Source organism: Diadema antillarum, unplaced genomic scaffold (assembly GCF_040938485.1).
Source record: "Diadema antillarum isolate AM-2024a unplaced genomic scaffold, OU_Dant_1.0 seq00001151_RagTag, whole genome shotgun sequence".
NCBI classification, from domain to species: Eukaryota; Metazoa; Echinodermata; class Echinoidea; order Diadematoida; family Diadematidae; genus Diadema; species Diadema antillarum.
Window position 1 is genome coordinate 427186 of NW_027271962.1, and position 25684 is coordinate 452869.

At 37.0% G+C, this 25684-nt stretch overlaps 1 protein-coding gene across 1 annotated transcript in view; it reads right to left on the reverse strand.

The window, feature by feature from the left end:
• LOC139744264 (uncharacterized) overlaps window positions 1–25684 on the reverse strand; it is a 42583-nt gene that overhangs the window by 9709 nt on the left and 7190 nt on the right. Inside the window, exons 2-4 of the mRNA XM_071654709.1 lie at window positions 12328–12400; window positions 10333–10431; window positions 2924–2985 (exon numbers count right to left, since the gene is read on the reverse strand). Coding sequence (XP_071510810.1) covers window positions 2924–2985; window positions 10333–10431; window positions 12328–12400 — 234 coding nt within the window. The remainder of the gene's footprint in view (window positions 1–2923; window positions 2986–10332; window positions 10432–12327; window positions 12401–25684) is intronic.

Here is a 25684-nt window from a genome sequence, read left to right on the forward strand (position 1 = left end):
AACTAGAAATGTCGCTATGGCGACTGGTATGCCTCCGCCATAATGCATGATTCTCCTAATAGGTCTATAGTACATGTGGACAATGTGTGATTACATTTTCACAAAATTGGCAAAATATTAAAATGACATGTTTGTCACAAATGTATCCAATGTTCACCTTCCTTGACCTATGTTTAATTGGATGAATAGGAGAGCATGTATTTGGGGATTTAAGAACTTTAACTTCGACTTTGACCCTTTCATAAGTTTACGCACTTGAGTAATTGTCAAGGTATAAATTGTATGGAGAAAAAGTGCAATTTCTGTATTGAACAGTAAATTGTTATCATTTTCATCTGGCCTTTGATTCATAAGAGAATCAATGTCAGGCACAACATACATAAATATGTACTAAGTTTAAAGATAACTTGAGCCACTTCCGAGATCTTTGACCTTTTGACCTTTGACCTTCTTGGCAAAAAAAAAAGAAAATCCCAGAGAATCTCTAGTGGGTTATACATGCATACATCAAGTTTAAAAAAAAAAATAATCCTGCTGGCATTACATAAATATAAGAAAAATAGTAAAATTTTGAAGTATTGCCCTTGACCTTTGACCCCTGACCTTTGAACACATGAACCCTAAATTCCCTAGATAACCACTGCCAGTCAGTACATGCATATATACTTTGTTCCATAAAGATACCTTGAACAATTTCCAAGATACAGAGAAAAAAGTGCAATTTTAACATTTTACTTGACCTTTTGACCTTTGACCTTTTGACCTCATGACCCCAAACTTTCACCAGAGAATCTTAATTGGGTAATACATGTATACACTAAGTTTCAAGAAAATATCTTCAGGCATTGCATAGATATGGGGGAAAAAGTGAAATTTTAAGCATTTGACCTTGACCTTTGACCTTAAGCATGTGCACCCAAAAGTTGATAGGCACATCTTCACCTCCTAATACACATACATGCCAAGTTTCATTAGGATACCTCAAAAGGTTTTGATAGTTACCCTGTCCACAAAATTCATTACGGACGGACGGACGGACGGACGGACGGACGGACGGACTGACGGACGGACAACCCGAAAACATAATGCCTCCGGCACCACTTCGTGGCGGAGGCATAAAAAGAAAAAAGAGAAGTGTCTGCTAATTTACTTTCATCAAAGTAATGTTTTTATCTATCAAAATTGATTGTACTCCTGATGGAAGATAAATCTACTAGATGGCAAAATGAGATGGGGAAAATGGCTATCAATTTAGCATATTTACTGCCCTACCATGGCACTGTACAGGTGTCACCTACAGCTGCTTTTGATTTTGGTTGCATTATATGTCTCAGCGTGCCTCTGAAGTCTGATATTCCCTTTCTGAAATGTTGAAAAACTAGACATTCTTCAGATACATGTATAGTTGCCCCCACATAATCGAGCATTGGATATATATCTATATAATAGGAACATGGCCGTAATGGGGCAATATCAGGTAACACTTTCAAGGCACATTATTTTTATCACATTAATTGGATGAGACAATAGTTCAAGCCAAAACATAGTACTTGGTGGGACCTTAACATTCATCTTAAACCATTTGGAATTTTTTTTTGCTATTTATGAGACAGATCTACCAAGAAACTTGTCTGACTGGCATGATTTGCAAAGTTATCAAAGTTGTTTGTAGTATTTTGGAATCAAAGAGTGTGAATTTAACAATAAAAGTCAGTACACAAACTTTATTTCTGGAAGCACCCTCCCCTGTTCAGTAGTGGGTGTGTAGACTGCTGCTAGTTCCTGATGATCAATTCTTGTCCAAGCAGTAGTATTAAATCGGTATGCAGAACAAACTGCAAGCAATTCACTTTCGCAAGCAATGGATACTGCTAAGGCCCTATATATTGTAATCGATGTTATCACTGTAAAACATTCTGTAGCAACCACGATTGGGTAAGCTCTGAAACTCTGGTACTTTCAGTGAACTTTTTCGTTCATATTTCACATTTCTCATCATTACCAGATGATAATCATGTAAATATTATGGTGTTCTTTCACACATTTCTTATACATAAGTGTACAGATTAGAGCAAAGATCGTCAGTTCTGAAAGTATGAAAGAACTTTGTTTGGGCTTTGAACATGATACCTGTTACCTGCATGCGATTCAATACTACAGCTAGGGCATGTTTTAATCATCAGGTACTGGTAATGTTCATCCTACTCATTGTTGAACAGGGAGGACGCTGCAAGAATAAATGTCCGGTACACCAACTTTTATTACTTCAAACTCATGATCCCAAAATACTAAAAACCAACTTATCATCCAGGCAAATCACGTCAGCAAGACAAGCCTCTTGGTGGACCCTTCAAATATTGCAAGCAAATTCCAAATGATGGAAGATGCATTCTGAGCCCTTCTGAGAACTATGTTTTAGCATTAAATGGGATCTTTTTTTCCCCATCAAATATTCACACAAAATAACCACTTTGTATGAAAGGAAGATGTATTAAAAGAGAAACGTACCTAAAAAGTCCAAATCAGACAAAGTACAGCCAGGATATTAAATGCCTCTTCTCAACTGCTAGGTTTATATTAACTGATAAGATATTGATTATGAAAATGCAGATCCTTCATGTCTCTGATCAACAATATCTATACTTACAAAAATGTCTCACATACGAAGTTAATGACTGATGTATATCATTAGTATTGCTATTAAAGTCTTGTTAAATCCAGGACAATAGCAGACTAGAAACTATGTCACATGTTAAAATGTCACACTTGTAATCTGCAGTATGACATCTGGTCTGGTGTTTTCAACATACCCTTAGACATCATACACACATACACTATCCCTCAATGTTATATACCTACCAGAAGGATCAAAAAAAAAAAAATCTTACACATGAATTTCAAGAATGAAAAGAGATAACTTTACCAGTTGCCCCTTCTTGTGGTGGGCATCTGGGAATGGACTCCTCCATTTGGCAGGTATTCAGTCTGAAGGAAAAGGAGAAACCAAAGTCTGTTACATGTGCACATGCCTCAACTACTGGGGATTTTCATACACACACACACACACACACACACACACACAAACAAACAAACGAGTATTGTCATGCAATACAAATGTACTGTGTTCATTGTTTATCTGGGATACCTAAGACTTAGAACAATGTCAGCATGGTCACCAAAAACGTTAGATGAGTAGACTGCTGCAGGATATAACTCCATATCATTTTCGACTAAATTCTGGCAAAAAATTAGGCTTGCATAGCAAATACAAGCAATGTATACATGCTGTAGCTTGGTAGCTTACTTGTATGTACATGAATGAATGCATCACAAAAGATTATTAGAAACTTGGATGACAAACCATCTACCACCATACCAAGTTTGAATGAAATCCTGGGGTTGAGTATCAACCAAGTAATTACAAATTGCTATGTGTTTATCTGTTAAGAATATTTGTACCTGTTAAAGGGAACGCAAACCCAAAGAGCAATGTGGATTGAGTGAAAGCAGCAACATTGGTAGGACACATCAGTGAAAGTTTGAGGAAAATCAGACAATCGATGCAAAAGTTATGAATTTTTAAAGTTTTGGTGTTGGAACCACCGGATGAGGAGACTGCTAGAGGTTATGACGTATGAGTGGACAACAATACAAAGAAAATATAAGGAAATTCAACAAAAATTCACTTTTCTATCATTATGAAAGAGCATTTGACTAACTGCTTTCAGAAAGCAGGGGGAATAATAGCTACCCTTAACATATGTCACTATCAAGTTGACGGAATTTGTAATTTTCATGAAAAAGTGAATTTTTGAGGAATTTTCTTTATATTTTCTTTATATTGTTGTCCACTCATACGTCATAACCTCTAGTAGTCTCCTCATCCAGCGGTTCCAACACCAAAACTTTAAAAATTCATAACTTTTGCATTGATTGTCCATTTTCTTCAAACTTTCACTGATGTGTTATAGTGTTGCTGCTTTCACTCAATCCACATTGCTCTTTGGGTTTGAGTTCCCTTTAAGGATAGACTAGTGAGAGCAGCTGCTGATAAAAAACAAGAAACTAGAAATGCCGCTATGGTGACTCGTATGCCTCTGCCAATATCTAGAGTACATCTGTGAGATGACAGTTTCACTTAATTGGCAAAAAAATTGAAATAACGTCACAAATATGCCGAGTATTTACTCTCCTTGAACTAGGTTTAATTTGGGTGGATGGCTAAATTGTTTATGAGAGCAAATATACAGGAATTTCAGCATTTTCACTTGACCTTTGCCCTTGAACTCCATAGCCCTAAACTCTTCAAATAATCACTACCTGGTAACATCCATTTTCATGACTACTGTGAGCTATTTTTAAAATATGGGAAAAATTGTGATATTTCAACATTTTCACTTGACCTTTGACCCCATGCCAAAACTTTTCCCTATGGAGTAATGCATCCATACCTAGTTTGATTAAGTTTATGCATTGAGTAATATCCAATGTGTGGAGAAGAAATGTAATTTGAGGATTAAATAGAATTTCAGCATTTTAACCCGACTCGTGACTTTTGACCATAAAATATTCAAGAGAATCACTGCCAGGCAGGATATGCACTAGGTACTAATGAAGTTACACCTTGAGCCATTTTCAAGATGTGGAGAAAAAGGTGGAGAAAAAGTTAAATTTTAGCATATTTACTTGACCTTTGACCCCAAGACCCCAAATTTTCCTGGGGACTCTTCATTTTGTAATACATGTATGGGCAAGTCCAAGATAATGCGCGCGTTACGTATGGGACATTCAGAGACTTTTATGACCTGAAAAATAGTGTTAATGGCCTTTGATCATATTGAACTTCATCATGGTGATTGATATCTAGGAGAAGTATAAACATGTAAAAAATTGAGAAAAATGACTTTGACAGTTATAGTCTAGAAGAGAAAATATGTGCCGTTACGTATGGGACCAGAAAACTTTTGTTTTTTTGAACATTTTTTTCAACCTCAAAACTCTCTGAAAGTATTTCATTCTATAACTTGTAACTCACTGTGATGAAAGTCACAACACTCAAGATTATCACAGGTAAGTTTCATGTCATTAGGCAAAAAGCTCTAATTACAGGTTCTAATTAAAGACAGACATGACGTGTTACGTATGGGACAGTTACGTATGGGACAGTTTGTCCCCCATTCAGTTAGTGTGTGAAGAACCATGTTTATGGGTATTTTGCATAATTATTGTAGTAAAATCAGTTGAAACTATTCAAATACTGATCCAGATTGTCAAGGAAACATTATTCCTCGAATATTCACCATCATAATCATATTCAATCATATTTTTATATTTTCATGACCAACCTGAGTACGCATGCCCTTTGTCCCCCATTCGTTTTACAGTGTGTGGAGAACCAAGTTTATATGGGTATTTTGCAAAATAATTTTGCAAAATACCCATAAACAAATTTTTGCATAATTATTGAGGTAGAATCAGTTGAAATTACTCAAATGCTGTTCCAGATTGACAAGGGAACAATATTCCCTGTATATTTACCATCATAATCATATTTAATCATATTCTATATTTTTTATGACCAACCTGAGTATGTATGCCCTATTTTTATCAGGATAGTTACTACTGAAAAATTGAATAGTTTAAAGTGTTCACTTCCATTGATGAAGGGCAGTTTGCCATTTACTTTCAACAAAAAATGACTTGACACAAGAAATATTAATTTTAATAAATAAGCAATACCTGCTGCGTGGAACCCCAGTGATCGAGTAGATATATGATGTCTGTCTAGCAGTCAGGTCATTGATTCGTGTCACACCTCGGTATGTATACCCATGAATTTTGTCGTGGCTACTATTGAAACTGAATAAGGACAATTTGTGTATCACTTGCAATAAAAAGGAATCATTTTACTTTATATATTTTTTTGTATATAGGCCCTATATATCACAACCATTTCAAATTGGATCTCCATCACATAAACTTTGAATTCCTCTAGTCTTAGGATTGTATGCTCTTTAGTAATTCATATAATTGGTTTCCAATCATCTCATTAAATGTTGAAAACTGAATCCCCATTTCTACAAAAACTATACCATCCCTTTAATGCTGATTTTTCATTGTGTATTTTGCCATTTTCCCCTCCCCCTTTCTGAAAATTGTTCAGTCAAGTACATGCATTGTTTCAAGTGTCTCAAACTCAAAAAGTAGCTACAATGTTGGGATGCTTTCTTCAGGATGATTGACCATTTGTGTACTGAGAGACCTTCCCAGCTAGCTACATGCATTCACATGCAATATGTATGAGGATGTCCCATACGTAACGCATTTGTCCCATACGTAACATTATTTTAATGCCTAATAGAATATATTTCTTGTACTGTTTTTTTCTTTTTTCTATGGTATTTAGTTTCTCTAAACAATAAATTAGAACTTTCCAAAAGGGCATTAAAATATCCATAGCAATTTCAGAAAAAACCTTAAAAAATGACCTCAATTTGTTACGTATGGGACATCTCATGATAAGACACGAGCTAATTTGCATAATCATTTGCATAATCCCCAAATTTTTATACCAAGTTAAACTATTTGATGAACTTCTTATGTCCACATATTAATCAAATATCATTTGCTTTCCTTTGAATTAATATGAATTTTTATAAATGTCCCATACGTAACGCTGTGTTTCACATTTATGCAAATGAAGCCCTTGAAATTTGCATAAACTTACATAATATCATTTTTTCCTAAGTGGAAATCAAAACTTCAACTCATAAGCTTCAAAATGATACCAAACACGTCAATATTGAGCAAAGATGAAATTTTGCATTCTGAGGGGACCTTATCTTGGACTTGCCCGTATACACAATCTTTCATGGAAAAAAAAAACACCTTCAGGCATACAGTAGCACAGATATAATAATCGTAGACATTTATAGAGCGCCTTTTCCACTGGATGCAAAGCGCTATGACATGTCATCCCTGGTCGCCATAGGAGATAAAATATATACAAAATGCCAGGCAGTGACAGTATAAGTCCAGTGCACACAGAGGGACATCAAAATAAATAAGTCTTCAAGTTTTGTTTGAAATGATCGAGTGTGGGTGAAGATTTGAGAAGAGGAGGGAGCTTATTCCACAGCCTAGGAGCACAAGAAGAGAAAGCTGCATCTCCGGCTAGTTTTTTTGTGTGTGTGGTTGTGCAAAGATAACGGATGATGAAAGATGAGTGCGCCTAGAGTGAGAGTGTCGTACCAGACACTCCTCAATGTACTCTGGAGCTCTTTTGTTGACTACTTTGTAGACCAGCAGGAGAAGCTTGAAGGATATTCTTGCTTTGATTGGCAGCCAGTGGAGTTGACGTACAAGAGGAGTGGCATGAGAATGTGAACGAACATGGTACACTAGTCTAGAGGCAGCATTCTGAACTCTCTGTAAGCGATCTGCATCAGCCTGACTGATTCCGCCAAGAAGAGCATTACAGTAGTCAAGTCGCGATAAGACCAATGCACGGACTGCTGCGTGACAAGTAGAAGCATCAATAAATTTTCTGATCTTCCACAGATTTCTGATGTAGTAGTTAGCTAACTTACAGATCTGTGAAACCTGCATGCTCATCTTTGCATCAGAGGAAAAGATAACTCCAAGATTGCGCACATGATCAGATGCAGAGATGAGAATTGTACCAAGAGCAAGTTTGATGTCCTATACAAGCTTAAGATGGCGTTGGGAGGCAAGAACAAGAAACTCTGTTTTCTCTTCATTGAGTTTCAGCTTGTTCACAGTCATCCATTCCTGCACTTTACCCACACATCTGGACAGTGCATTCAGAGTGAGTTCAACACTGGAAGGGTCACTGGGGTCAAACTCAAGATAGATTTGCACGTCATCTGCATACATATGATACTTAACATTTTCAGTACGTAGAAGATTTCCAAGAGGACTGGTATACATGGTGAACAATAGGGGCCTAATTACAGATCCTTGTGGAATACCAACTACTGAAGTACCAGTACACTCCCTAGACAAGTGACCAGACACGCAGACACGACTCCTTCGGTTTGTGAGGTAGGAAGCCATCCACTGTAGAGCTGAACCTTTGATACCAAAGGTGTTGTGTAAGCGATCGAGCAGAATTTCATGATCGATTGTATCGAACGCAGCTGACAGGTCAAGCATTACCAGCATAACCCCTTTCCTTTTGTCAATGCTGCGAAGGATATCATCTTGGACTTTGAGGAGGGCTGTCTCACAGCTATGGTTACTCTTATAGGCCGACTGAAAGGACTTGGAGAGATGAGACTCGTCCATGTACTGAACAAGCTGAGATGTGACTACACGTTCGATGATCTTGGATCTGAACTCGATATTGGAAATTGGTCTGTAGTTCTTGAGAATGTCCTTGTCACATGAGGATTTCTTTATCACTGGAATCACAATAGCTTGCTTCAGTGGGTCTGGGAAGGTTCCTGTTGATAGAGAGACATTTACCAAAGCAGTGAGCGAAGGAGCAAGAATCGGAAGATGCTTCTTCAGCAACCATGTAGGTAAAGGATCAAGACAGCAAGTCTTAGAAGGACTCTTCATGATTATCCGTGTAAGTTCAATAGCAGTTACCTCAGAAAAATCAAATTCATGTTGAGTTTGTTGATCTGCGTACATGGGGTTCAAGACCAAGTTGCTGCACTGGTTACTCAGGTCACAGCTAATATCTTTGACCTTATTAGCAAAGAAGGATGCAAACTGGTTGCTCAAATCTACTGGTGAATCATGAGCTGGTAAAACAGTGTCCTTGCGGTTGAGGAGAGAATTAATGATTCCAAAAGCAGACTTAGGAGTGCAGTCTGAAAGCTTTTCCTTGAAGTATTCAGATTTAGCAGTGAGGAGAGCCTTCTTGGGGAAATGGGGAAATAGTGGAATTTTCAGAATTTGACCATGACTTTTGACCTTTTAGCATGAGCATGTGCGCTCAAAAATTGATAGGCACAACTTTTACACACATACTTACATATGCCAAGTTTTATTAGGATATCTCAAATGGGTTTTAGGTTACATTGTACGGACAGACAGAAGGATGGAAGCAATGACGGAAGGATGGATGGACAGATGGACAACCCAAAAGCATAATGCCTCCATCAACACTTCATGGCGAAGCCATGAAAAAAGGTGACCCTGCATCACTAAACACACAAACAGTTATCTAAAGATGCAGAAATGTAAAATTTTGAAAGAGAGATCCTCAGCTTCAAAAGACATAGACCCATCTTAAACCATCCAACTTGGAGACGGGAGTGTCATGGTGCAGCAGATATGTATTGCCTTTCTACCCCAGTCTACTCTGTGCAAGTTGAATCCAATGGGAAAGGAGAATAACATGCTCAACTAACACTTGATAAAAATGCATGGTGTAACAAACATAATTATACACTTTTCATATTTTAATCTTGGAATTTACTTTGACTCAAAACAGAAATTTGACCTCTAACTCTGACTTACAAATGTAAATTTTAAACATTATTAGATCTATTATTTACAATGGCAGAAGTTTATTTTATTTATAATTTTTTAGAGTCTGTGGGGTTTGCTCGAGGTTCCAAATGTCATATTTTGTGTGTCTCTTCCCAGGAGGGGAGTCCAAACAATCTAAAACATACATGTATAGATGCTATTAAATGGAAGCATCCATAATTCCTTAATGTTTGCTGGTGCCAACATGAGGAGTGTATTAAAGCAGACCAAAAACGGATGAGACTGGTGGAAATTGTAAAATCCAAACTTTGGAGATGGGTTAACAGGCCTAACAACTTCTAAGGGTTATTTACACAAACTTTTTCGTAAACATTTTCTTTATTCCTTTTCTCATACCTCTTTTTCACTGGTATTTTCTTTCTGCCTCCCTCTTTTGTGCGCCATGAGCATCTATTCATGATGGATAACGGCGCATTACAAGTGTTCATATTATTATCATTATTATCAATGACAGCCTGGAATGAGAGGAAACACTCAAATGTTTTAACTGTCAAGGCTTGTGCCCCAACCACTTACCGTGGTACTTAAAAGACTCCACAATTTCCTTAAACTTTGTACAGGACCCACCACATTCATATTGGCAATGGGATAAATCTCCTTGACATTGTCTGTATTTTTTTTTTCTGGCTGTATTTGGCATTTTGTAACACTCAAAATTTACCAGAACCTGTAAGCGGACTTGGCTTTGTGTGAAGGCATCAAGGAAAAATGTGATGGTCACTACTGCCAATGGAAGGTATCATAGGCCACAACAACCTCTAGCTGTTGGCAAATTTGAGGCCAGAGTGCTTCTCTTTAATATTGTACCTTGCTGCCTGGAGCTGTGCAATTTTTGCTCGTAGCATCTGGTTCTCCCTCTTGTACTGCCGGCATCTGCTTTTCTCCTTCAAGGCCACTTGCGCATTCCTTTCCACAGAATGATTTGTAAATAAAAAAGAAAAAAAATACAAACAAACAATAATCAGCATGGCTTAAAGATTATAGCTAATCTTTAATTATCTTATTCTTTACAAACCAAACTCATTTATTTGAAAGAAATAAACAAAACACTTCTACTCTGTCATTGGACTTTCTGCAAACATAACTTTTAAAAGAGCAAATCAATCCAAATGCAATTCAAGGTATGAAATTGAAACTTATTGCATCCCCTATGTCTTACAGAAAACCCAGCCAATTTGCTTCAGGGGTCAAAAAGAAATGAGGATCTTCTTAGAACATGTCAGGAATCTCTTCCCTTACAGTTTTGTACATTGTGTTCACAGTTCCAAGAGCATCCAAGTGCTGAACTTGGAAGAAACAGACCCATTACATGCTTTACAAGGATCCATAATTCTCTTTGACCACTTAACCATTTTGAATGGGGTTTTCTGTAAATGTAGGCAAGAAGTTATAGTTTCATTGCCTGAAATATCATTCCAATTGTTAAATAATGTTGAAAGTTATCAATGTGAAAATCTGATTGTAATCTTTTGGGGACATACTGCATAAGCCTAGGCAGACAGAAGAGAACACAGTGCTGTTATTTCACAACCCTCAACTACACATCCAGCTTGCAAAATACAGTCATCCTAGCCTGTGTCGAATCTAAAGGGACCGGAGAAAATCCTTTACCTTACAATGTACATGAATTTTGACATATACAGTAGAATTAACACATGACTACATCCATTCAATCATGGAACCAAGCAGCTCCATGACTCAAGGTAGAATTTTAGTGCCATTCACAGCATTGCAAGTGAAATCTTGCAAATTTGGACATTTGGTGAAGTTTTGTTGAAAGCTGCTTTATAGAAGCAAATTAACAACACCCCAACCCCCCCCCCCTCAAAAAAAAAACTTTGTCAAAAAATTGAAAGCCTTTTTATGCCATGATTTCTTAATGTGAATGCTCACCACTGAAAAAATGTGAAGTTTGTCACATGACTTTCATACACTTTCTGTTCACTTCTCAAAACTCTCTCAGGTTACACCTCACTTCTGACGAAGGACAGTCAATCTTTGAGTACTGTAAAACGAGGAATTTTCGCGTGCACTTTAATTTCGCGAATTTCGCGAGCGCCAAGATTCACGAAATTAAATTGCACGTGAAAGTTCTTGTTTACACTATATGCATTGAACGCCAGTGGCACTTCGCGAAATTTTCATGCCACGAAAAAGGCTGTCAGCTCCAATTCGCGAAAATTTCATGCCGCGAATATATCATGTTTTACAGTATCTTTAATAGTTATTCTAGATCTCTTGCTCGGTCGTTTTCATTCCACTTCTTTCTCTTATACTATAGTTTGATTCTCCTCCACATATCTCTTGCTTACAACCCAACAGACCTTCTCAGGACCACCTCACTATCTTACAGTTGCTTTTACAGGGTTATTTCTCAACTAGTGCTTTCTCCCCCTCAGGACTACACTTTAACTTTATATTCTCTCCCATTCCCTATTTTCTACAAGAACCTTTTCAGGACTGTATGAACTTTTATTTTTTCTCTCCCATGCAGCAATCCTTCAAGGATCCACTCAACCCCCTCTCCTTCACTTTCTGAGCTTTCATTGTTTTTCTTTTCTTTCTCTTACTCTACAATCTCAATGATTTCTGAACCTTTTATTTGATTTTCAAGTGCCACTATTTGCCTTCTTTACACTCTCCTTATGTTGCTTCCCTCCTCAACTCTCTGCTTCTAGGCTCTCCTTCTGCCAGCAATGGTCCCTGCAAGGACTACATGCACATGGCGTTACAGCAAACCTCTTTTCCAACAAAAATATATTATTGCAACAAATTTTGTAAGACCTGACATACAAAACTCACTCATTAGCATTAGTTGATGTGGTCTCCCAGGCTTGCCACAGCTCCTTTACCTCTGACTTCAGGCTTTCAAATACTGAAAAAAAAGATGGGCAATTTTATTTACTACTTTCTTAAGGTATCAACACTACTGGAAAATGTTCACCAATATCATGATACATACTGTACATGAAGCAGTATGTAAAAGGCGGGGGGAGGTTGGTACAAGGAAGAAGGAAGTAAAATGTAAACAGTCTTAACATCCAGATTTATTACATTACAGTGTGATTTCCTCCACATTTATTTATACATGTAAGTTGACATCAGATTTGTAAAAACTTCAGCAAAACCTGATGTTAATTTAAAAACAATAGTATTCTAGAGTTTCATGTTTTCATGTAAATCTTTTCATTGTATCAGGCAATATTCTAAAATCACCTCCTAAGTCTCCACCGATCTGCATGCTAATGAACTCTCCCACTGATCTGCATGGTTATGAAATACAATATGGCTAGAAAAATCACTATCCTTCACATCAGATTACTGTTATATGTACAATTGTCTATCGATTATTCATTTAAAGGCATAATTCACCATTTGCTGATGAAACAAAAACCCAGCTTTAGTGCTTCAAAATAGTTCTGAAATGCGAGTTAGGGATAGAAACAACCAGTGTAAAAAGTTTAATCAGTATAATCAATGCTAAATATTGTTACACATACAAAATGTGAACAAGAAGTATAAAAGTGTATCCAGATTAAACTGTCTACAGTTATGGTTTATTGAGAAAAGTAGTGTTATCTCCTAATAATTTAGGCTTTATTGCAGAATTTTTGCATGGTAGGATGTTTTGTGATACAATTGACCTACACATATGAATTAAATGTGATATCTTGAACATTATTGAAATTACTGCTCCCTATTACAAAAGGTTAACAGTACCTTTAAGTAAAATAGGGTTTTAGTTAGGGGTAAAGATATTTGTTTGTCTCGTGAAGAAATCAGAGGCAAGATGTTGCTGTACGACGTTTCGCTCGCTACTGCTGAGCTTCGTCAGGTACAAATTCCTCATCGAAGTCCTTGCCCTGCTCACAGGACGGACAGATTACACTGTGCACAATTCCACTGACTTCGCTGAATTCACTTGCACTTAAAACGTGCGCGTACGCGCACGTTAAAATGTTGACATGCTCCAATCGAGCTCAAATTGTTTTTTGCACACGTTTCAGATCATTTGGAGCATTTTTGAAAAATTGAAAAAATTTTATGGACGCGTACACGTGCGCGCATATACACATGCACAGCTCATATGCAATAGAAATTTCATGTTTTTCACGCGTATCAAATGTCTGAAGCGTCAAGGAATAATTCTAGTAAGTTTCAAGTCAATCCGACTCAATATGACGTCATACGGGCCCGTCAAAGTTGAAATTCCACGCGCCCGTCAATGGCGATATACAGTGCAACTACGACAAAAAAATGCCAATTTTAAATCCGATTTCACTCGTCAGGATGGACGGTGACCCCCCATTTTCTTTACATATTCTGAAAGCTGATGAGTTGTTATGTCATTTCATGGGTTGGCGATGCTGGCAAAATGATTAAAAGATATCAAATTTCTTAATGAATTTAAAAAAGTAAATTTTCTAAATGACGTCATCAAATTTCAAGTTCACTCGAGCATATCTCACTTATCCTTGGCCGATTTACACCCAAATTTCAGTACGTTGTAGCTAATTTAATGTTCTTTCATATTTGTCATAAATTTTTGATTGGATGACGGCATCACCTCGTAAAAATGGATTGAAAGTGACCTTGTCAAATTTGACCAGTTTACGTGTTATCTCTATGGGAGTGCAGTTTTTCTGGAAATGAAAATTGACACGACTATCTTTTTCGAGCACTAGCTCACTTATGCTTCGGTGAATTTCTCCCAGATTTTAATATGTTGTAGCTGAGACTTTGGGCTATCGTCAGTGTGACCTTTGTTTTTTCATACGATGTCGACATCATGTCAAAAAACGTAGTTGAAATTTAAGCTTATCTTCTATGTATTGAGATATTTCTTTCTTTCTGCAACTTTCTTTGCAATAACTCAGGAAAAACAGCTGCTATCACCATCATATTTTGCACATGTTTAGTTCATGTCACATACATTATTTCATAAAATAACAACTACTTCGTTAGACGCCATCTTGGGTATCTACAGTACGCGCAATAGAAAACGCCCGACGAAAGTGCGTCCAAATTTCGTCCCAACGCTTTTTTCGTTGTTGATTTCGTCGGGGACGTTTTCAACGCTTTTTGCGTCCCGACTTCATGGACGGATTTTGGACGAATTCAACGAATTCAACGAAATCCCCGAACGCTTTTCCGAAGCTGTGGACGCATTCAACGCTTTCAGCGCTTTCAACGCTTTCAACCCTTTACACGCGATCACACACACACAGGAAAGTTAGCTCTAATCGCGAATTGCTAGCTCTTCTTTCGTCGAAGTTCTCTAGGTTTCCCGTCCATTTCTCTCATTTTCTCTCTTTTGCTTTCGTATCATTGTATCCCTTTCTTTTCAGAGTACAATCATACTTTAGAGAGTATTTTTTCTCATTTTTATTAAGTGATTACCGTGTTTGCCACAATTTGGGGTGAGTTTTTGTTCGAGTGTTTGTTGAGTTTTTCGATTGAACGATGTGTCGATTATCTTCGTGTGTGCGAGAATATCGTACCCACTCGTTTGTTTCCGTGTAAGTATTTTTACCGTAAAGTGTCTTCATCGTTCGTCTTCACGCATCGGGTTTTCACCCTAGTTTTCCTCATCGTAGTTTTCCACATCCATTTTTTTTCCCGGTCCAAGATACTCTGTGTATTTTCTGCTACGGTAAAATGCCATCGTCGATATTTTTTGTGTATTCATCGTAGTTTTCACCTCCATTTCATTTTTGTGTGCAAGATGTGTAGCTAGGTCTGCGATGTCTGAATCGTTTACAGATGTGTTTTGTGAGAGTATTAACCACGATGATTTTGAGGGTTTCGCGGTGGATGAGATCGACTGGAATGATAGTGATAATGATAATGAATCTACACTATCTAGTGGTGTTGATATAAGAGCTCTTATGATGATGCAATTTATTTCGTGTGACCGACCATCATGACGTTGGCGATGACGAGTACGAAACGAGTAGCCTATACATGTACAATGTAGGCCTGTAATGATCTAAGACGAGAGTGACACTGACGACATGGCCTGGCCCTGGGGGCTGTTTTAGTGTTGCCTGCTGAGTAGGTGTTCCATTCTATCCTTTCAGTTATCTTTCTATCACTTTCTTCTTTTGACCCTGGATGGAAAAAAAAACCCTATCTTGCCATGTAAAGACAGAACACATACCATCATGAAATATCATGACATTACTAAAGTAATAAAAGAAATAAGTAAGCGATGAAAATTCTTGTTTGTAAAATCATAAATCAAAGGTGATTTCATATGAACCAGCTCTTTGAAACGTATTTAATTTGCCTATTGATACTTGCTTTGCAAGTATACATTTTCTCTCCCATGGACTTTGTGTCCCCCCTTTTTTTATGTGCTTTAATGATTATTCTAATTTGTTTTGTCAATATCATCATTATTGCTGTATTAATATTACCATACTTTGATATGGTTAATTGCATTTGTTGATTGACTCTAACTTTCAATTTGTTGCCTCCTCTTGGTGCTTGTACAGATCCTTTCTAGGGCTTGCTGTTTGCTCACCCCCCCCCCCCCCCTTTGCTGTTGCTATTTCACTCTTTACCTTTCTTTGTCTCTCTGTTGTTCCTTATCTTGTTTGATGTTGCCTCCATATTCATCCTTTTCCTTCAATGGTTGCCCCCTGGCCCTCACGACCATTACTAACCTTCCCCTGCCTTTTGTCTGTCCATCCTCCTGCTCTAATCCCCCTCCCTTTACCTGTTGGGCTCCTTGCCCATGACATCCTACCCTCTCCTTTTGTTTTCTTTGTTCCTTGTCCCTCGCCTGTTCCTGACTGTTCTTGTTGTGTGAAGTCGCTTTACATGTGTGTGGTTGCTTTTTCTGCCTATTTGCCATTTTGCTTCTGACGAAGATTCTGCTATGATCGAAAACTTAGGTCCCTTTTGACTCTATCCTAAAAATATTCATGTACACTCCCAAAACTTGCTGGGCTAGTAATGAAAACTTCCATTATCTAGCAGGGGAGAGGGAATGCTTTCATTTTCTCAAGAGAGCTTTTGTGTGAGAGAATGCAAAACTTGATTGAGTGTTGCCAAGTTGTTTTCAAACTTCTTCATTTTATTTGATCTTAAGCATAATCACTTTCGTAAGTACATGTACAGTATTACGATTTCTTCTCCCCTGACTGTAATCGGAAAGTTTGCCATAAGGACGATCGCTAATGTGTTTGGATGTGCCGATATGCGAAACACGTGGTTCAAAAGAATGCACCATGTGCTACTTACAGTTGTACTGCCTTAAAGGTTACTGCAAGTTGAATGGATCGAATGCGCCATAGGCTTAGTGACGGTAAACAGTTTACGTTCGATGCGAATAATTATTACGTCTTTCAGGATCGAGGAATAATACACACAAAACATGCAAACAAACAAATCCACGAACGAGTGTTGATAACCAAAATTCATATGAAAAGTAATAGGCAGTTTTGATGAGCGTGAAATTTTATTGTCATGATTTTGCCGTTTAATCGGGTGGTGGCTGCATCACATAGGACATCTCAGTGAATTTGTCTAGGCATATGAGACTTTTCATATAAATCTGTGATTGCATTTTTGAGTGATTAATCAATTCCTTTTTACAGTTCGGGAACCAGAACATCAGAACATCTTTGCAATGATTCCTTTAACTCAACTCACCCGCGAGTTCTTCGATCGATATACTACACCAAATGCGCGCATTCTTTCGTCTGGCACCTGGGGTCTGGCACGCACCTGGTTTTGTGGAAATTTCCACAAAGGGAGAGGGTGGGGTTTTTCCAATTAGTCCAGTCAAAATACGACAAAAAGTGGGTTAACCCACAACTAATTGCAACAGAAACGGTTCCACTTGCATTTGACCCGGAAGAGCTATTAAAATAACATATTAAAAGTTCCCTAAAATTCGAGTGGTGGATCAGTGTCTAATTTGCATAAATTCAAAATGGCCGCCATGCAACCTATTTTTGCCTATATCTCAGGATACATAACCTACAGAAAGTAAATTCCGGTGTCTAAACCTATGTATTTTAGGTCAAGGAATACAAATATGTTATCTTTAGCAACTTTCAAGCATCCCTTTATATAGTTTTTGCATATATTTGCATATAATTACATACAAAATGACCGCCATATTGCCTGTGCAAAGCCCGTATCTTCGTATATCAGTAATGTAGTACACTCAGGAATAAGTCGCTATATATCTGGACATAAAACCCGCAGAAAATAGATTCCGGTGTCTGAACCTTTGTTGTTTTAGGTCAAGGAATACAATTATCATATAAGCAGTAACTTTCAAGCTTCCCTTTATACATTTTCTGCATATATTTCCATTTAATTAAATGCAAAATGGACGCCACAATGCCTCTACAGGCTCATATCTCTATCTGTAAAAGGTACCCAGTGATGGTGTCTGTGGTCTTAATTTTACTGCTGAGAATCACTGATGTAGAATATGTTCCACTCAGGAATAATTACCAATATTTCACGAAGAATTTGCATATATTTATACATAAATCTATTCAAATTAAGAGTAGCTTATATCCATAAGCTACTCTACAAAAGTTTCATGAGTTTGGACATTAGATGACGATCTTGTCATATCAGGGTACCATGTCACTCACTCACTTTCTGAATAAAAGACCCAGGGGTCCAGCCCTCATCCGAGTATCTCAAGTTCCCCTTCCTTGCATGTTTACAGACTATTACTTGGGAGAAAGGAACTTGGAAGACTTTGGGAACCTGTAGGGCCATATCTGGAATCCTTTAGGGACCTCCAGGGTCCAGGGAGGCATGATGTCCATATATGCATGACACTAGCGATAAATGCACCTACAGTACTAAGTTTGTTGTAAATTTTACCATGCGTTTTCAAAAGGAGGATCAAAGATCAAAAGTGGCCTCCAATAATTTGGTCCCAGCCCAAAGGCGGCAGCACCTAGATCAGATTTGAGGTGCCTTTGGGCATCCTGTGGCCAGGGGGGGGGGGGGGGGGTTACCAATATTCTACCAGGTTTTTTTGAAGATGAAAGAGTGAAGATTGGTCCCTATTTGGCACTAGCCCCAAGGAGGTCACCCCTGCATCTGCCACAATAATCTTGAAAGTATGCTAAGACACTCACTGATGTATTTACTCAATGCTCTTCTGGTTTTATAAAAGCAGCAACTCTAGATAGAGAGGGGGACACTAGTGCCCACAGGTAAAAAAAAGAAATGTATATATATATATATATATATATATATATATATATATATTTATATATTATATAATGACGAAGTAGGCTGGTAATGCATTTCAGTCCAACAGTGCTATCTATTCAGACCAAATTTTCGACGAATACATTTGTCTTCCTGAAGGTCGACAATGGCAGTTCTGAAGAAAGACGAATGTATTCGTCGAAAATTGGTCTGACTAAATAGCACTGTTGGACTGAAATGCATTACCACCCTACTTCGTAATCTTTTCTGTACTGGTACCAACACGCGGACTACAAATATATATATATATATATATATATATATATAATATTATATTATAATGTGTAATATTTCGAAAAGAAGATAAACTATGCATTCTCCAAGATATTAATCTTTGTACTTTGTACCTATTAGCTCTGTTGTAACTGGTTCTATTTTGTGTGGGTGTGTGTGGGTGTGTGTGTGATTTTCTTTTTAACGATAGATTCCTTAATTTGGGGGTTCTGGGACCGTTTGGACATGGTGGCTATTTGGACAACTTGATGGTCTGTCATCCTTGGGATGCTACTTGCCTAGTTTGTTGAAAATCTGTCATTACATGGGGTCTTAAAAGAGAATCTGAAAAAGTTTTTTGAAAATGCATGCATGACTGTCGACGGACGCCAGAAGATAAACTGTGGCTATTTGCAATATTAGCTTAAACCTTTTTTGCTGTCTTGAACCTTTGGCTAAGATGAATTTAAAATCTAATGAATCAAAGTCATTGGATTTCAAGAAAACTTTCTTCCATTTCAAGTACATCATTTTCATTTTCTGGCTTGCGATAATACAGATACTTAAGGTATGTAATGTGATCTCTGAAAATATAGATCAATGATAAAGGTGTAAAACATGTAAACTCGCTTACACTCAAAGTGTTCTATGCGTTTACCACAAACTCTGGACTAGGATAGTGTGAAATTGCAGTTGATTAATTTAAAGCAAACAGGATCCTGGCTTCATTTCATACTGTCGAAAAGAAGAGTGGTAAGTCTCACATTTGTTGTAAACTGTGTTGATGTCTTTCAATAATGCTATTTATTCCTAGTCACCAATTAGAACAGCATCATCTGACTCCTCATATATTCTAGAAATACAACATTACAAGTGTCTGGTCTATAATGACCCGCATCTGCCACTAATATGGGTTGTGTGCAGTCAAATCTGTTTGCCCTGCAACTATACACTACCAGTTGCTGACAGCCTGTCTTGCTGTTGCATCAGACTTCCTTCAGGAGTTCCTTAATAGCTGCAGCTTTGTCTGTAGTGATCAGAATATATTCTTGATTAAACTTCTTCCTCAAATTGTCCCAATTCCAATGATTTTACAATTTCCCTTCCACTGTTTAACTCAAAGAAAAGCTGCTGATGAAGTGGAGGGAAGGGACCTTTTGGAAGTGTTAGGAACAGAAAATGATGTTATGTATTTTGTTCTTTATCTGACTTCTGACTGCTTTTTCGCCTGCAAAATTGAATTCAGCCTTCATGCTGCTCGCATTTCCGAAAAAAAATTGTGTGTTGATAAAAATGTTATTAGTGCGAAACCTCAATGCAATGGGAAACATTTCTTTTAATAAAGGTGCAGATACAACACGAAAAATGGTAAAAGTAACACTTATCACAATTTATAAGCGTTTTATGAGCTTGAAGCCAATGAGAAGGATGCTGTTTGTATTGATCGACTGATGAATCCAGAGTACTAGGAATAGAAATGCTAAACATTTCCTTTTTCTTTTCTTTTTTTTTTGTATCTGGCTGTTTTCTGTAAGTCATTGGGTGAAACCGCGCAAAAATATGACAAAATCCACTTCCATACAAATTATCACGGTCATATGTTGGTCATTGATAAACATGCCTTTGCCAAAAGTTTTGCAACAAAAGACACAAGTATCGACTAAACATGGATGCAAATCATCGCAGTCAAGGAAAAAGATGTTTGAAAAAATCTGCTGAATGATTTAAGACCAATTTTTGTGTGGTTACACCTTAAGCACACTTTGAAAGCTATGTGAGATGATATGACAAGAACATCCTCTAAACAAATGTCCAAACTCATGAAACTTTTGTAGAGTAGCTTATGGATAATGATGATCTTGATGACTTTCCCCCTCCCCCCCCCCCCCCTTGCCCCCCCCCCCAAAAAAAAGAAAGAAAAGTATTGCAACATAGACACAAGTATAAGCAGTAAACATGAGGGCAAATTACACGTTATAATACATTAAATATCATGCAATCATAATTTTGTTTTTTAACGAATCCTACGTTGTACTACATAATTTGAGACTTTGCTGTTGTGTGTATACCTATTGAGCACACTTGAGAGCTAAGTTGAGATTACAGTTAAATACTCAAAAGATATGTTCTATTCGATGCTACTTACAGTTGATTTCTGTTCTGAGGCTTTATCTGAAGAAAATGTGAGTTTAATGTAATACAATACTTTCAATCAATGCAAGAATATACAACTGGGTGTAAGGATAATCATTAAGGTTGTGAATGGAATTCTAACAATTTGCCCTTGAAATATTGGATGTAGAAATTACGTTCTGTAAATATTGGATGCACAATTAACGTTCTGTGGCTCGTATTCGTATCTGAAATTATATTCACGATAAACATTTAAACAGATTTATGCATAAATTTAACAGCTATGCAAATTTTTAGTGAAATATAGGTAATTATTTATGAGTGGAACGTATTCTACTGTACATCAGTGATTCTCAGCAGTAAGATTAAGACCACAGACGCCATCACTGGGTACCTTTCACAGATAGAGATATAAGCCTGTAGAGGCACTATGGCGGCCAATTGCATTTAATTAAATGGAAATATATGCAGAAAATGTATAAAGGGAAGCTTGAAAGTTACTGTTTACATCATAATTGTATTCCCTGACCTAAAAAACATAGGTTTAGACACCAGAATCTATTTTCTGCGGGTTTTATGTCCAGATATATAGCGACTTATTCCTGAGTGTACTACATTACTGATATACGAAGATACGGGCTTGCACAGGCAATATAGCGGCCATTTTGTATGTAATTATATGCAAATATATGCAAAAACTATATAAAGGGATGCTTGAAAGTTGCTAAAGATAACATATTTGTATTCCTTGACCTAAAAACATAGGTTTAGACACCGGAATTTACTTTGTGGGTTATATATCTCGAGATATAGGCATAAATAGGTTGTATGGCGGCCATTTTGAATTTATGCAAATGAGACACTGATCCACCACTCGAATTTTAGGGAACTTTTAATATGTTGTTTTGAAAGCTCTTCCGGGTCAAATGCAAGTGGAATCGTTTCTGTTGCAATTAGTTGTGGGTCATTTCATATTTTGACTGGACTAAATCCCAAGAGACCGCATTATACACAAGAAGACTATCTCGTCGCTTCTATCATTTTCCGTCACTCGTGTTTTCCCCTTATTCTTTGCTAATAATGAACATTTCGATTGAACTTAACGATGGTTGTTCACACGTGGTTCCTTTTGTTGTGAGGTGTAGGTATTTTCTTTTTTTATCGTTCTTGGGAGGGGAAAGAAGAGTAAAAGAGGGAAAACTTATTTAAATAAACGAAGGGCACGTACGCTCAGCATCCACAGCAAGCCGTCTTTTACATCAGCATCGTTGATTATCATCACTTGCACTATCATCAGGCATCACTCGGATAATTTTGTCCTTTTTTTTATAAACATTTAGAAACACGATCACCATCACTCGAGATAAACACGTAACAGTGGCAGATCCAGAGGGGGCGCATGAGGCGCACGCCCCCTTTATTTATCGTGGAAAAAAAAATAGAAGTGAAACCCGGAAGTGGCACCAGAAATATTAGTTGCGCCCCTCCCCCCTCCTGTACAGAATTCCTGGATCCGCCCATGCCTGTACGAAAATAAATGTCAACAGACAAAGTATCAACAACCTCCCTGACAACCACATAAACATTACCACAGAGCACACCGAAGCGGCTGGCATCAAACACCCTTCGAAATACTGCAGCAAAGCGCGAAATCGCCGTTACGAAAATGCATGTATATATACACAGTGCGAGGCAATTGAAAGATTACCTTTAAATATTTCAGAATATGAAAGGAACAAATAAAGTGATATGAAACGAAAGAAATCGTACACCAAACGAAAGGTATAACGACCTCCAATAGGCCCTTAGCCGCAGCATATCAATAAACATGACGTATAAGCACACGGAATATGCGTGTTTCGGATTCCTCCCTTCTATATTTCTTTCCTGAACTATTCCCAATTAACCGGAGGGCCAAACCCCAAAAAGTCGCTTACTTAAGGAATGAGTTGCACTCTCTCTACAAACTAAGTAGACCATGCTTATTTTCAAGTTTTTATTGTAACAAACAACATTCCACTGGTCTACCTCAAAAAATTTGTTGCGAAAGCCTCCAAATCCAAGATGGCGTCCAAGATGGCCGCCATATTTACTGAATTTGTTATTTAAATGATAGAATTTGATAGAAACATCAAATTTCAACAAATGTGATGTCATATGAAAGAGAATAAAATTGTCTACAAGTTGATACCATTTTTTGTGGATCATTGTGATAATTGGATTGAGATTTTAAGGAAAAAACACTCATTTTTTGATATTTTTCTGAAAAAAGGAAAATCATGAAAATGCTTGATTCAGCATAAATCAGAGAAAGACTGAAGGATTATCTTGAAACATCTCAGGAATTTTGTTTGACATATAATTAATATTTGGAGAAAATTAGGGGTCAGTACCATTTTTGGTTCAGGAGTTATAATGTCTCAAACTTGAAAACTCACTATGTAAGAATGGCCACTTTAGTTGTGACAAGACTTTGTTGGTCGTAAAACAAGCCTGTGCGCGCCAAGACTACTACACGCACCACTGGCACTGGCGCTTGTAGCAGTGCCAGTGGTGCGTGTAGTAGTCTTGGCAAACGCAGACTTCTTCTTTGACAAACAAGGGTTTGTGCCTGCAAACTAACTTTTCATACCAAGTGGTAGCTCAGGTGACGCTGATTGCTATTATTTCAAAGTAGATCTGAAGCAGATGAGATGAAGCAAAAAATATCTTTCAAATAGAGGTAGAAGCTTGAAATAACCTTGCTATAGAAAGTTTAAAACAAAATTTGGATCAATCACTCAAAAAATTCAAGATTGCAGGCCATCAAAGCTGACATAGTGTATTGCGCCAAAGTAAATGTATTATTTCGATTTTTATACAATTTTGTCTGTTTTGGTGTCTTTTCATATGGTTTTTATATATTCTGAACATTTTAATGCTATTTCAAACCATCTTAGGTTTTTATGGAGATATTTTTCAGAATGCACCATGAATATTTCTTTAAAAAGTTACAAAAAATTAGATTAAAAATGTTTATGAAAACCATGCAGAAATTAAAATCTCTCCCATATAATCAATATTTGGAGGTCAGTATTGTATTTGGTTCAGGAGTTATAATGTCTCAAACTTGAAATCCCATTTTACATAATATGTATTTGCACGCATCTGTTCCCAAAGACGTCACAGAGGGTCAAATCCAAGATCGTGCATACTTTTCGAGTTCCACTCTCTCTATAAACAAAACCATACATAATATCAAGCATACTAAGCAATGTTCCGTAAGTACACCTCAGTAGATTTGTTGCAAAACCTCCAAAGTACAGATGCGGTCCAATAGGGCCGCCATTTTTATTGAATGTAACATTTCAAACATAAAATTTGATAGAGACATTGGATTGCAACAAATTTGATGTCATATGAAGGAGAGCAAAACTTCCTAAAAGTTGATATCAGTTTAGCTGTGTATTGTGAGGGGGGGGGGGGGTTGTTTGCTTCTCTTTTTTTGGGGGGGGGGGGAATCCATATTTTTATATTCTTTTGAAAAAAGGAAGAAATGTAAAAATGCATGATTTAGTATTTATCAAAGAAGAACTGAAGAATTATTTTGAAACCTGCGATTGAGATTGAGATTTACTGAGATTGAGACATAATTCATATTTCTGGAATTACAGGCAATATCATACACTGTTGACAAGTTAACATCTAAAACTTGAAAAAAATTATATTCATGCATTATAAATTTTGCATACAATGTGTTTACATGGTCACATGTAATACTGTAATGGTCTAGTGACTTGCAAGTACCTGCATGCAAACTAACTTTTCATGCCAAGTGGTAGGTGACGCTGGTCGCTATTACTGTAGCATTTCATCATAGTAGATTGTTCTGAGGCAGATAGGATTGAACAGAAAGTATTTTCAAAAAAGAGATAGGAGCTTGGAATTTGGCACAAATTTTTCCAATGTGTAATGATTAGCGATAAAGACAGTATCCACACAAAACTCAAGATGGCGGTAATTAATCGAGGTTGTCGTTCAAGGCATTATTTCCCATTAGTGCACGTAAAACAAAAACCCAGCTTTACTTAATTCCTCAAGCTAGTTCTAAACTGTGAGTTAGGGATAGAACAACTAATGTACAAACTTAAATCAGTATATTTAATGCTAAATATTGTTAGATGTACTAAATAGATCTGATAAGAATGTTTTTTTTATATCATTCAAATTCAAATTCAAATTCAAATTCAAATTCAAATTCAAATTCAAATTCAAATTCAAATACTAAATTGTTAACAGTTATCATGGTTATGGTTTCTTGAAAAGAAATGGTGATATCTCCGTATGTTTTAGGCTTTATTATGATTTTTTTACATGGTAGAATGTTTTGTAATACAACTAACCTGCACATATAAATCGAATGTGATATCTCTCCCAATGGCAAACAATACCTTAAGTGTGTTGCGTCAAAGTTAAATCTCAACTTATAACTTACAATTTGATATATATTTCTAATCTTCTAATCTTTCTATTACATGTTTCTATACATCCGAACGATATTGTACTAGTGTAAACCATA